This window comes from Rana temporaria, chromosome 9 (genome assembly GCF_905171775.1).
Source record: "Rana temporaria chromosome 9, aRanTem1.1, whole genome shotgun sequence".
Classification (NCBI taxonomy): Eukaryota; Metazoa; Chordata; class Amphibia; order Anura; family Ranidae; genus Rana; species Rana temporaria.
The window spans coordinates 10,706,844-10,722,004 of record NC_053497.1 but is presented as its reverse complement, the minus strand read 5'-3'; the positions used below and the strand labels follow the sequence as shown (position 1 = coordinate 10,722,004).

General features: G+C 50.5%; 1 protein-coding gene across 1 annotated transcript in view; it reads right to left on the bottom strand.

Moving 5' to 3' along the window:
* The window catches only part of CCNB3 (cyclin B3), a 32,794-nt gene extending 17,838 nt beyond the window's left edge, over positions 1-14,956 (bottom strand). Inside the window, exons 1-3 of the mRNA XM_040322768.1 lie at positions 14,703-14,956; positions 1,589-1,691; positions 615-698 (exon numbers count right to left, since the gene is read on the bottom strand). Of these exons, the coding sequence (XP_040178702.1) occupies positions 615-698; positions 1,589-1,681 (177 nt within the window). The 5' untranslated portion in view covers positions 1,682-1,691; positions 14,703-14,956. The remainder of the gene's footprint in view (positions 1-614; positions 699-1,588; positions 1,692-14,702) is intronic.
* Between the last annotated feature and the right edge of the window lie 205 nt (positions 14,957-15,161).

The following is a 15,161-nucleotide window of genomic DNA, read 5'->3' as shown; positions in this document are numbered from 1 at the left end:
GACGCCCAGCACGGGGAGGTCACGAGACGCCCAGCACGGGGAGGTCACGAGACGCCCAGCACGGGGCGTCAGGGGAGGTCACGAGACGCCCAGCACGGGGCGTCAGGGGAGGTCACGAGACGCCCAGCACGGGGCGTCAGGGGAGGTCACGAGACGCCCAGCACGGGGCGTCAGGGGAGGTCACGAGACGCCCAGCACGGGGCGTCAGGGGAGGTCACGAGACGCCCAGCACGGGGTGTCAGGGGAAGCCAAACGGTGGTCAGGCCAGGGCACCATATTGCTCATTGTTTATTCTGGTATTTCAATGCCACCATTATGGCACTTACATTGAAAATCCAACAAAAAATTATTCCACAAGAGAAAGAAGAAGAGGAGGTCTCAGGCAAGGGGGTGCTGGATCGGGGAGGAGAAGAAGGAGGGAGGTCTCAGGCAAGGGGAGAAGGAGGGAGGTCTCGGGCAAGGAAAGGAGAAGGAGGGAGGTCTCGGGCAGGAGGTCTCAGGCAGGGGGTGCTGGATCGGGGAGGAGGAGAAGGGAGGTCTCGGGCAGGGGGGTACTGGACCAGGAGATGGGATATCTTCCCCATTATTTTTGAGAAAGACGCACAAATACTCACATTGGTGATGTCTCCAAACGCAGATCTCTTTTTTGCACCTCCCTGTGGGGAGGAAGGGGAGCGCTTTGTCTGTGTGCAGTCCTCCTAAAAAGGGAGAAAAAAAAATAAAAAATGCTGAACTTAATTCTTGGACATTCCTACACACAAAAGCAAAATCCTGATCTCACATGCGCCATAAAAGAAAATAAATTAATAATAAAAAATATTTAAATAGATAAATAACTAAACTAACCACATCCAAAAGCGGAGCTCCGGGCAGATGTAGAAGATAAATCCTGCAGCTATATATTCCTCACATAATTAAACTTACTTGTTAAAGCTGATGTTCAGCATTACTGTCATTTTAAAAAAGCTCGTTTGGGCCAAGCTGGCCAAGAAAAGCCATTTCCTAACCCAACATGTGTGCCTCTGCTGTATTTCCTGTATGTGGCCTCCTCTACACACCGTGTACAGCGCTGGGTTCCAGTAATGGGGCAACGCCTTCCCTTCTCACTCCTGGAATGATAGAGTCGGGCTGTTGGGCTCTCAGCCATTCATAGGCAGCTTTGCATTCTATTAAATTAATACAAAGCTTCCTCTGATTGGGACATATTTTTTTTTTTAACCAGACCAACTATGCAACTATGAGTCAGAGAGACGGGCTGACGACATCACCATCTCCAACTGGCCAAAGGAAGCTTTGTATTCATTAAAAAAGGATTGCAAAGCTGCCTATGAATGGCTGTTCCGCTTGATTATTTCATTCTGGGAGTGAGATTGGAAGGTGCCGGAACACAGAGCTGTATACTGTGTGTAGATGAGGCCACATACATTTAGTACAGTAGGTGGGAGCTGCGTGGCGGAGCAGTTTTAATCTGTGAACTGGATTAAAGCAAATGCAAATCCTTTTGGCGGGTTCTGTGCTGAGCTGTGTGCCTGGAGATCAGCTTTGACGTAAAAATGGAAAAAAGGCAAAGTCAATTCATTACAAGTACCTTTCCGGGGCGAACATTTTCTTCAAACACCGACTTCCCTGGACGAGGCAGTTTGGAAAGCGCAGGTCGGGGGTGACGAGTGGAGGGCAACATTTTCAGGTTTCTAATAAAAATAAAAAATAAATAAAAAAAGTAACATTAACATTAAAAGAAGAAGTGTACATAAAATATACAGAGTGTTTTTTTTCTTTTTTAGGTGTTTGTGTTTTTAACCACTTCAGCCCCGGACCATATTGCTGCTCAATGACCAGGCCTCTTTCTGCGATTCGGCACTGCTTCAACTGACAATTGCGCAATGGTGCGACGTGGCAACCAAACAAAATTGGCGTCCTTTTTTCCCCCACAAATAGAGCTTTCTTTTGGTGGTATTTGTTCACCTGTGCGGTTTTGATTTTTTGCGCTATAAACAAAAATAGAGCGACAATTTTGAAAAAAAAAAATATTATATATATATATATATATATATATATATATATATATATATATTTTTTCAAAATTGTCGCTCTATTTTTGCTTTTTGCTATAATAAATATCCCCAAAAATATATTAAAAAAAAACATTTTTTCCTCAGTTTAGGCCGATACGTATTCTTCTACCTATTTTTTTTTTTTTTATTACGAAAAATAACGCAATAAGCGTTTGATTGGTTTGCGCAAAAGTTACAGCGTCTACAAAATAGGGGGTAGTTTTATGGCATTTTTATTAATTTTTTTTTTACTAGTAATGGCGGCGATCAGCGATTTTTATCGGTACTGCGACATTATGGCGGACACATTTTTGGGACCATTGGCATTTTTATAGCGATCAGTGCTATAGAAATGCATTGGATTACTATAAAAATGTCACTGGCAGGGAAGGGGTTAACACTAGGGGTTAATTATGTTCCCTGGGTGTGTCCTAACTGTAGGGGGGGTGGACTCACTAGGGGAAACACTGATCCTCTGTTCATACATTGTATGAACAGAAGATCAGCATTTCTCTCCCTGACAGGACCGGGAGCTGTGTGTTTACACACACAGCTCCCAGTCCCTGCTCTGTAACGAGCGATCGCGGGTGCCCGGCGGTGATCGCGCACGCGGCACCAGGGGGCGAGCGCCCCTATTGGCTGAAACGCGAGATGGCGTATAGCTACGTGATCTCGCGCAGCCGAGCCGACCTGCCGCTGTATAACTACTTGCCGGCGGCTGGTCGGCAAGTAGTTAAGATATAAACCAGTAGAATGTTTTAGTACATGGGGACTCAAAGTATTTAGACATTTAAGCTGTGAATGGTGTAAAAGAAAGCATTTAGTATCTCACAAAAGTAAGTACACCCCTCACATTTTTGTTAATCTTTTCTTCTATCTTTTCATGTGACAACACTGAAGAAATGACACTTTTCTACAATGTTGTGTAGTGGGTGTACAGCTTGTATAACAGTGTACATTTGCTGTCCCCTCAAAATAACTCAACACACAGCCATTAATGTCTAAACCGCTGGCAACAAAAGTGAGTACACCCCTAAGTGAAAAAGTCCAAATTGGGCCCAAAGTGTCAATATTTTGTGTGGCCGCCATTATTTTCCAGCACTGCCTTAACCCTCTTGGGCATGGAGGTCACCAGAGCTTCACAGGTTGTCACTGGAGTCCTCTTCCCCTCCTCCATGACGACATCACAGAGCTGGTGGATGTTGGAGACCTTGCGCTCCTCCACCTTCCGTTTGAGGATGCCCCACAGATGATCAATAGGGTTTAGGTCTGGAGACATGCTTGGCCAGTCTATCACCTTTACCCTCAGCTTCTTTAGCAAGGCAGTGGTGGTCTTGGTGGGGGGTTGGGGTTGTTATCATGTTGGAATACTGCCCTGCGGCCCAGTCTCTGAAGGGAGGGGATCATGCTCTGCTTCAGTATGTCACAGTACATGTTGGCATTCATGGTTCCCTCAATGATCTGTAGCTCCCCAGTGCCGGCAGCACTCATGCAGCCCCAGACCATGACACTCCCACCACCATGCCTGACTGTAGGCAAGACACACTTGTCTTTGTCCTCCTCACCTGGCCCCTCCCCCACACACGCCTGACACCATCTGACACCAAATACCTTTATCTTGTCTCATCAGACCACAGGGCATGGTTCCAGTAATTTATTTATTTTTTTACATTTTGCCAAGGCACCAATGAAGAAACCTCAAAGGCACCCTGGTTGAAAAAGGCTGGTATACATTTTTAGCACATAAGCACTGAGGCCCGGATTCACGTAGAAGCGCGCATCTTTGTGCGGGCGTAACGTATCACATTTACGTTACGCCTCCGCAACTTTGGCAGCTAAGTGCAGTATTCTCAAACCAAAGTTGCGGCGGCGTAGCGTAAATATCCCGGCGTAAGCCCGCCTAATTCAAATGTGGAAGATGTGGGCGTGTGTTATGTAAATTTAATGTGACCCCACGTAAATGACATTTTACGAACGGCGCATGCGCCGTCCGTGAAAGTATCCCAGTGCGCATGCTCCAAATTAACCCCGCAAGAAGCCAATGTTTTCGACGTGAACGTAAATGACGCCCAGCCCTATTCGCAAACGGCGTAAAACGAACGTGAAAAATTTGACGCTGTTCTGACGTCCATACTTGCATTGGTACGCCTCATATAGCAGGGGTAACTTTACGCCGGGAAAAGCCTAACGTAAACGGCGTATCTGTACTGCGTCGGCCGGGCGTACGTTCGTGAATTCGCATATCGAGCCGATTTACATATTTCTAGGCGTATATCAGCGTACACGCCCCTAGCAGCCAGCGTAAATATGCAGTTAAAATCCGACGGCGTAGGAGACTTACGCTGGTCGTATCTTATACAAATTCTGGCGTATCTAAATCTTTGAATCAGGCGCCAAGATACGACGGCTCAGACTCAGATACGCCGGCGTAACTCGTACGAGAATCCGGGCCTTTATGTATGGAATGATACTGCACTACACCTAGTCCGTTAATATTGAGCCCTGGATATTCAATATTCCACAAACTCACAGGAAGTATTTTTGATTACGGAGCATAGCGCGGCACATTGGTTTTATACCCGGTGATCCTGCCAGAAATGCTGTGTCCTTGTCACGTAAAATAATTAAACTCACATCAATGTTATTATTCTTCCAAGTCTACTACTAATCTCCCCCCCCCCCCTCCCTCCCATGTGGTAGAGATAAACCGTTTATAGTCCTGTCCTGAGAGGACAACCAGGACTCCCTCCATAGATACAGTGGAGAAGTCAGTGTAGCCACCCAGGGACAGGAAGAGAATTATTTAGGGGCAAAAAAACAAACACACCAACCACCACCCAACAACCAAAACAGAAATTCAGCCATCACATCGAAGAATTGCTAATCTAAAATAGATTCAATTTCTGTAATACTTTAAATGTTGGCACACATTGATGTTACCCGAGGGACCCGAGATGGAGCTGGAGAGGTTCTCCTGAAATGTTGAGAATTTATTTAATAATTTTAAATATTAGGTCACTTCATAGAACCCAAATCTGAAAAGGTTCTCCTAAAATTTGAGGAGTTCCTTTTATATGATGAATGTTGGTTCACTTTGACAGATGCCATAGGACCTGAGATGGTATTGTCAAAGGCCACATCTCAGGTCTCAGGAGAAACCCTGACAGCCCCCCCATCTCTCAGGAGAAGCCCCGACAGCCTCCAGATCTCAGGAGAAGCCCCCAGATCTCAGGAGAAACCTCGACAGCCCCCAGATCTCAGGAGAAGCCCCGACAGCCCCCAGATCTCAGGAGAAACCTCGACAGCCCACCATCTCTCAGGAGAAGCCCCGACAGCCCCCAGATCTCAGGAGAAACCTCGACAGCCCCCAGATCTCAGGAGAAACCTCGACAGCCCCCAGATCTCAGGAGAAACCTCGACAGCCCCCAGATCTCAGGAGAAACCTCGACAGCCCACCATCTCTCAGGAGAAGCCCCGACAGCCCCCAGATCTCAGGAGAAACCTCGACAGCCCACCATCTCTCAGGAGAAGCCCCGACAGCCCCCAGATCTCAGGCGAAGCCCCGACAGCCCCCAGATCTCAGGCGAAGCCCCGACAGCCCCCAGATCTCAGGCGAAGCCCCGACAGCCCCCAGATCTCAGGCGAAGCCCCCAGATCTCAGGCGAAGCCCCCAGATCTCAGGCGAAGCCCCGACAGCCCCCAGATCTCAGGAGAAGCCCCGACAGCCCCCAGATCTCAGGTGAAGCCCCCAGATCTCAGGCGAAGCCCCCAGATCTCAGGCGAAGCCCCCAGATCTCAGGCGAAGCCCCGACAGCCCCCAGATCTCAGGAGAAGCCCCGACAGCCCCCAGATCTCAGGAGAAACCTCGACAGCCCCCCCGTCTCTCAGGAGAAACCTCGACAGCCCCCCCATCTCTCAGGAGAAACCTCGACAGCCCCCCCATCTCTCAGGAGAAACCTCGACAGCCCCCCCGTCTCTCAGGAGAAACCTCGACAGCCCCCCCGTCTCTCAGGAGAAACCTCGACAGCCCCCCCGTCTCTCAGGAGAAACCTCGACAGCCCCCCCGTCTCTCAGGAGAAACCTCGACAGCCCCCCCGTCTCTCAGGAGAAACCTCGACAGCCCCCCATATCTCAGGTCTAGAGGCATCATCAGTGCATGCCAACATTTAAACTATCAAGGAAGCCTTCATGTTCCAGGAGAACTTTGATGGGACTCAGTAGTACTGTGAAGGTTCTCTTGGAACATGAGGGTTTCCTTTACCAGGCTGTAGGTGTTCTGACCCCCCCAAGAATACTCCAATCAGCGCTCTCCGCCATTGGCTGGTAGCACTGATCAGGAGCTGGTTGGCTGCCGATTTTCCAGCATGCTCAGCTGGCTTCTGTCAGACAGACTGACATCCACACGGGCCGAAGAGATTGTACACCCGACTGACACAACGTATACAAGAGATTGTACACCCGACTGATACAACGTATAAGAGATTGTACACCGCGACTGATACAACGTATAAGAGATTGTACACCCGACTGATACAACGTATAAGAGATTGTACACCCGACTGACACAACGTATAGAAGAGATTGTACACCCGACTGACACAACGTATAGAAGAGATTGTACACCCGACTGACACAACGTATAGAAGAGATTGTACACCCGACTGACACAACGTATAAGAGAGATTGTACACCCGACTGATACAACGTATAAGAGATTGTACACCCGACTGATACAACGTATAAGAGATTGTACACCCGACTGATACAACGTATAAGAGATTGTACACCGCGACTGATACAACGTATAAGAGATTGTACACCGCGACTGACACAACGTATAGAAGAGATTGTACACCCGACTGATACAACGTATAGAAGAGATTGTACACCCGACTGATACAACGTATAGAAGAGATTGTACACCCGACTGATACAACGTATAGAAGAGATTGTACACCCGACTGATACAACGTATATAAGGGATTGTACACCCCGACTGATACAACGTATATAAGGGATTGTACACCCCGACTGATACAACGTATAAGAGATTGTACACCCAGCTTTATAAAGCATACGAGATTGTACACCCGACTGATACAACGTATATAAGAGCTTGTACACCCGACTGATACAACGTATAGAAGAGAGATTGTACACCCGACTGATACAACGTATAGAAGAGATTGTACACCCGACTGATACAACGTATAGAAGAGATTGTACACCCGACTGACACAACGTATATAAGAGATTGTACACCCGACTGATACAACGTATAGAAGAGATTGTACACCCGACTGATACAACGTATAGGAGAGATTGTACACCCGACTGACACAACGTATAGAAGAGATTGTACACCCGACTGACACAACGTATAGAAGAGATTGTACACCCGACTGATACAACGTATAGAAGAGATTGTACACCCGACTGATACAACGTATAGAAGAGATTGTACACCCGACTGATACAACGTATAGAAGAGATTGTACACCCGACTGATACAACGTATAGAAGAGATTGTACACCCGACTGATACAACGTATAAGAGATTGTACACCCGACTGATACAACGTATAGAAGAGATTGTACACCCGACTGACACAACGTATATAAGAGATTGTACACCCGACTGATACAACGTATAGAAGAGATTGTACACCCGACTGATACAACGTATAGGAGAGATTGTACACCCGACTGACACAACGTATAGAAGAGATTGTACACCCGACTGATACAACGTATAGAAGAGATTGTACACCCGACTGATACAACGTATAGAAGAGATTGTACACCCGACTGACACAACGTATAGAAGAGATTGTACACCCGACTGATACAACGTATAGAAGAGATTGTACACCCGACTGATACAACGTATAGGAGAGATTGTACACCCGACTGACACAACGTATAGAAGAGATTGTACACCCGACTGATACAACGTATAGAAGAGATTGTACACCCGACTGATACAACGTATAGAAGAGATTGTACACCCGACTGACACAACGTATAGAAGAGATTGTACACCCGACTGATACAACGTATAAGAGATTGTACACCCGACTGACACAACGTATATAAGAGATTGTACACCCGACTGATACAACGTATAGAAGAGATTGTACACCCGACTGATACAACGTATAAGAGATTGTACACCCGACTGACACAACGTATATAAGAGATTGTACACCCGACTGATACAACGTATAGAAGAGATTGTACACCCCGACTGATACAACGTATAGAAGAGATTGTACACCCGACTGACACAACGTATAAGAGATTGTACACCCGACTGATACAACGTATAAGAGATTGTACACCCGACTGAAACAACGTATAGAAGAGATTGTACACCCCGACTGATACAACGTATAGAAGAGATTGTACACCCGACTGATACAACGTATAGAAGAGATTGTACACCCGACTGATACAACGTATAAGAGAGATTGTACACCCGACTGATACAACGTATAAGAGATTGTACACCCGACTGATACAACGTATAGAAGAGATTGTACACCCGACTGATACAACGTATAGGAGAGATTGTACACCCGACTGACACAACGTATAAGAGATTGTACACCCGACTGATACAACGTATAGAAGAGATTGTACACCCGACTGATACAACGTATAAGAGATTGTACACCCGACTGACACAACGCATAGAAGAGATTGTACACCCGACTGATACAACGTATAAGAGATTGTACACCCGACTGATACAACGTATAGAAGAGATTGTACACCCGACTGATACAACGTATAGAAGAGATTGTACACCCGACTGACACAACGTATAGAAGAGATTGTACACCCGACTGATACAACGTATAAGAGATTGTACACCCGACTGATACAACGTATAAGAGATTGTACACCCGACTGATACAACGTATAGAAGAGATTGTACACCCGACTGATACAACGTATAAGAGATTGTACACCCGACTGATACAACGTATAAGAGATTGTACACCCGACTGACACAACGTATAGAAGAGATTGTACACCCGACTGATACAACGTATAGAAGAGATTGTACACCCGACTGATACAACGTATAGAAGAGATTGTACACCCGACTGACACAACGTATAGAAGAGATTGTACACCCGACTGATACAACGTATAAGAGATTGTACACCCGACTGATACAACGTATAAGAGAGATTGTACACCCGACTGATACAACGTATAAGAGAGATTGTACACCCGACTGATACAACGTATAAGAGATTGTACACCCGACTGATACAACGTATAGGAGAGATTGTACACCCGACTGACACAACGTATAAGAGATTGTACACCCGACTGATACAACGTATAGAAGAGATTGTACACCCGACTGATACAACGTATAAGAGATTGTACACCCGACTGACACAACGTATAGAAGAGATTGTACACCCGACTGACACAACGTATAAGAGATTGTACACCCGACTGATACAACGTATAGAAGAGATTGTACACCCGACTGATACAACGTATAAGAGATTGTACACCCGACTGATACAACGTATAGGAGAGATTGTACACCCGACTGATACAACGTATAAGAGATTGTACACCCGACTGACACAACGTATAGAAGAGATTGTACACCCGACTGATACAACGTATAGAAGAGATTGTACACCCGACTGACACAACGTATAAGAGATTGTACACCCGACTGATACAACGTATAGAAGAGATTGTACACCTGACTGATACAACGTATAAGAGATTGTACACCCGACTGATACAACGTATAAGAGAGATTGTACACCCGACTGATACAACGTATAAGAGATTGTACACCCGACTGATACAACGTACAAGAGATTGTACACCCGACTGATACAACGTACAAGAGATTGTACACCCGACTGATACAACGTACAAGAGATTGTACACCCGACTGATACAACGTACAAGAGATTGTACACCCGACTGATACAACGTATAAGAGATTGTACACCCGACTGATACAACGTATAAGAGATTGTACACCCGACTGATACAACGTATAAGAGAGATTGTACACCCGACTGATACAACGTATAAGAGATTGTACACCCGACTGATACAACGTACAAGAGATTGTACACCCGACTGATACAACGTACAAGAGATTGTACACCCGACTGATACAACGTATAAGAGATTGTACACCCGACTGATACAACGTATAAGAGATTGTACACCCGACTGATACAACGTATAAGAGATTGTACACCCGACTGATACAACGTATAAGAGAGATTGTACACCCGACTGATACAACGTATAGAAGAGATTGTACACCCGACTGATACAACGTATAGAAGAGATTGTACACCCGACTGATACAACGTATAGAAGAGATTGTACACCCGACTGACACAACGTATAAGAGATTGTACACCCGACTGATACAACGTATAAGAGAGATTGTACACCCGACTGATACAACGTATAAGAGATTGTACACCCGACTGATACAACGTATAGAAGAGATTGTACACCCGACTGACACAACGTATAGAAGAGATTGTACACCCGACTGATACAACGTATAGGAGAGATTGTACACCCGACTGATACAACGTATAAGAGATTGTACACCCGACTGATACAACGTATAAGAGATTGTACACCCGACTGATACAACGTATAAGAGATTGTACACCCGACTGATACAACGTATAAGAGATTGTACACCCGACTGATACAACGTATATGAGAGATTGTACACCCGACTGATACAACGTATAAGAGAGATTGTACACCCGACTGATACAACGTATACAAGAGATTGTACACCCAGCTTTATAAAGTATACGAGATTGCACCCCCAGATTGATACAATGGCCCAGATTCTCAAAGGGCTTACGACGGCGCAGCGCCATGTACGCAGTCGTAAGTCCTAATCTGGCCCGGCGTATCTATGCGACTGATTCTTAGAATCGGTTACGCATAGATATCCATTAGATCCGACAGGCGTAAGGCTCTTACGCTGTCAAATCTTAAATGCATTTTTTTCCCCCCGCTGCTAGGTGTCGCCTCCGTCGTTTTCCCCGTCGTCTACGCAAATTAGCCATTTACGCAGGATTCCCGCGCGGACGACGCAGTGAATTTACGACGTTTACGTAAACTTACCCCTGCTATATGAGGGGTACGTTTACGTAGGTCCATCGTATGCCATGTTAAGTATGGCGTCGGGTCAGCATCGTCTTTTTCCGTCGTTTTCCTAAGTCGTCCGCGAATACGACTTTACGTCAATGACGCTCACGTCGGCGTCATTGACGTTTTCCGTCGCGAGCTGGAGCATTCGCACTGGGCTATTTTTCGATCGGCGCAGGGGGGGGGTGCGCTTACTTTAAATACAAGCCGCCCCCTTTGAATTACGCGGCCTTACGCCGGGCCATTTACACTACGCCGCCGCAAATGACGGAGCAAGTGCTTGGAGAATACGGCCATTGCTCCAGTAAGTTGCGGCGGCGTGGTGTAAATGGCTTACACCAACGCCGATTCTATGAGAATCTGGCCCAATGTATGGAGAGCGTATAGAAGAAGATTGTGCAATCAGACCGATACAAACGTATGAAGAACGTATAGGGGATTGTAGGACCGTATTCTTACAACCTATAGGAGATTTTATAACCGAATTGATACAATGTATGGAGAGATTATTTTACCGTATTTATCGGCGTATATCGCGCACTTTTTTAACCTGAAAATCAGGGCAAAATCGTTGGGTGCGCGATATACGCCGATACCCGCGCCGAGTTTTGAATACTGCTCCTGCATATACCGAGCGCAGTACGCTCGGGTACAGTCGGCCAGTCTCGGCTTCTTCCGCGGTCACGTCCTGGACGTACAGGACGTGAGTGCGACAGTTGCCGAGCCTGCCCGAGTGTACCGCGCTCGGTATATGCTGGCGCAGTATTCAAAACTCGACGCGGGAAACGAGCGGGGAGGACGCGAGGACACCGGACCCGCCGCAGAGGGACACCGGACCCGCCGCAGAGGGACACCGGACCCGCCGCAGAGGGACACCGGACCCGCCGCAGAGGGACACCGGACCCGCCGCAGAGGGACACCCGAAGCTGCAGGACGCCGGACCCCCCGCAGAGGGACACCGGACCCGACGCAGAGGGACACCGGACCCGACGCAGAGGGACACCCGAAGCTGCAGAAGGACGCCGGACCCGCCACAGAGGGACACCGGACCCGCCGCAGAAGGACACCGGACCCGCCGCAGAGGGACACCGGACCCGCCGCAGAGGGACGCCGGACCCGCCGCAGAGGGACGCCGGACCCGCCGCAGAAGGACACCGGACCCACCGCAGAGGGACACCGGACCCACCGCAGAGGGACACCGGACCCGACGCAGAGGGACACCCGAAGCTGCAGAAGGACGCCGGACCCGCCGCAGAGGGACACCGGACCCGACGCAGAGGGACACCCGAAGCTGCAGAAGGACGCCGGACCCGCCGCAGAAGGACACCGGACCCGCCGCAGAGGGACACCGGACCCCGCCGCAGAGGGACACCGGACCCCGCCGCAGAGGGACACCCGAAGCTGCAGAAGGACGCCGGACCCGCCGCAGAGGGACACCGGACCCGCCGCAGAGGGACACCCGAAGCTGCAGAAGGACGCCGGACCCGCCGCAGAAGGACACCGGACCGGCCGCAGAGGGACACCCGAAGCTGCAGAAGGACACCGGACCTGCCGCAGAAGGACACCGGACCCCGCCGCAGGAGGACGTCGGACCCGCCGCAGAGGGACACCGGACCCGCCGCAGAGGGACACCCGAAGCTGCAGAAGGACGCCGGACCCGCCGCAGAAGGACACCGGACCCGCCGCAGAGGGACACCCGAAGCTGCAGAAGGACACCGGACCCGCCACAGAGGGACACCGGACCCGCCGCAGAGGGACACCGGACCCGCCGCAGAGGGACACCGGACCCGCCGCAGAGGGACACCGGACCCGCCGCAGAGGGACACCCGAAGCTGCAGAAGGACGCCGGACCCGCCGCAGAGGGACACCGGACCCGCCGCAGAGGGACACCCGAAGCTGCAGAAGGACGCCGGACCCGCCGCAGAAGGACACCGGACCCGCCGCAGAGGGACACCCGAAGCTGCAGAAGGACACCGGACCCGCCACAGAGGGACACCGGACCCGCCGCAGAGGGACACCGGACCCGCCGCAGAGGGACACCGGACCCGCCGCAGAGGGACACCGGACCCGCCGCAGAGGGACACCGGACCCGCCGCAGAGGGACACCCGAAGCTGCAGAAGGACGCCGGACCCGCCGCAGAGGGACACCGGATCCGCCGCAGAGGGACACCCGAAGCTGCAGAAGGACGCCGGACCCGCCGCAGAAGGACACCGGACCCGCCGCAGAAGGACGTCGGACCCGCCGCAGAGGGACACCCGAAGCTGCAGAAGGACACCGGACCCGCCACAGAGGGACACCGGACCCGCCGCAGAGGGACACCGGACCCGCCGCAGAGGGACACCGGACCCGCCGCAGAGGGACACCGGACCCGCCGCAGAGGGACACCCGAAGCTGCAGAAGGACGCCGGACCCGCCGCAGAGGGACACCGGACCCGCCGCAGAGGGACACCGGACCCGACGCAGAGGGACACCCGAAGCTGCAGAAGGACACCGGACCCGCCACAGAGGGACACCGGACCCGCCGCAGAGGGACACCGGACCCGCCGCAGAGGGACACCGGACCCGCCGCAGAGGGACACCGGACCCGCCGCAGAGGGACACCGGACCCGCCGCAGAGGGACACCGGACCCGCCGCAGAGGGACACCGGACCCGCCGCAGAGGGACACCGGACCCGCCGCAGAGGGACACCCGAAGCTGCAGAAGGACGCCGGACCCGCCACAGAAGGACACCGGACCCGCCGCAGAGGGACACCGGACCCGCCGCAGAGGGACACCCGAAGCTGCAGAAGGACACCGGACCCGCCACAGAAGGACACCGGACCCGCCGCAGAGGGACACCGGACCGGCCGCAGAGGGATACCGGACCCGCCGCAGAGGGACACCCGAAGCTGCAGAAGGACACCGGACCCGCCGCAGAGGGACACCGGACCCGACGAGGCCGCCGCGCAAGACACCAAAACTGTAAGTACAAAAATAACTTTTTTTCCCACAGGATTGGGGGTCACTATGGGGGTGCGCGGTATACCGCGATAAATACGGTATATTGTACAATCAGATCGCAGCATGCATGGGGAGTGTACAGGAGATTGTATACAATGTATGGAGAGATTATATTATACAATCAGATTGGATACAATGCATGGGGGGTGTACAGGAGATTGTATACAATGTATGGGGAGATTCTATTGTGCAATCAGATTGGATACAATGTATGGGGAGTATATAGGAGATTGTATACAATGTATGGAGAGATTATATTGTACAATCAGATTGTATACAATGTATGGGGGGTGTACAGGAGATTGTATACAATGTATGGAGAGATTATATTGTACAATCAGATTGTATACAATGTATGGGGAGATTCTATTGTACAATCAGATTGTATACAATGTATGAGGAGTATATAGGAGGGTGCAGAGTGTGTGGGGAATGGAGGGGGGATCTCCCGGTACTCAGCACCCACCTGCGAGCCAACGGCGGTCGGTGGGGTCCCGGATGTGAGGCTCTCCCCTCTCTATGGGTCGGACGGTCCGGATCTCGTGCTCAGTCCTCTGTATGGATCGGATGGTCCGGCTCTCCCCTCTGTATGGATCGGATGGTCCGGTCCGGCTCTCCCCTCTCTATAGATCGGATGGTTCGGCTCTCCCCTCTGTGTGGATCGGATGGTTCGGCTCTCCCCCTGTCTCTATGGATCGGATCTCTCGCAGTAGCAGCAGCACCCGACCTCCTCCACCGCATTTACAATAGGAAAAGTTTAAAACCCGCGACCCCGCCCACCCCTCGCTCCTATTGGTCCCCTGCCGGCCAGTGAGAGGGGGAGAGCGCCGTGCGTTGTCGTGGAGACCGTTAGAGAGGTTCAAATCCACCAATGGGAGAGCGCAGCATCCGGTGGCCGAGGACACGGGGGGGCGGGGCGGCCGAT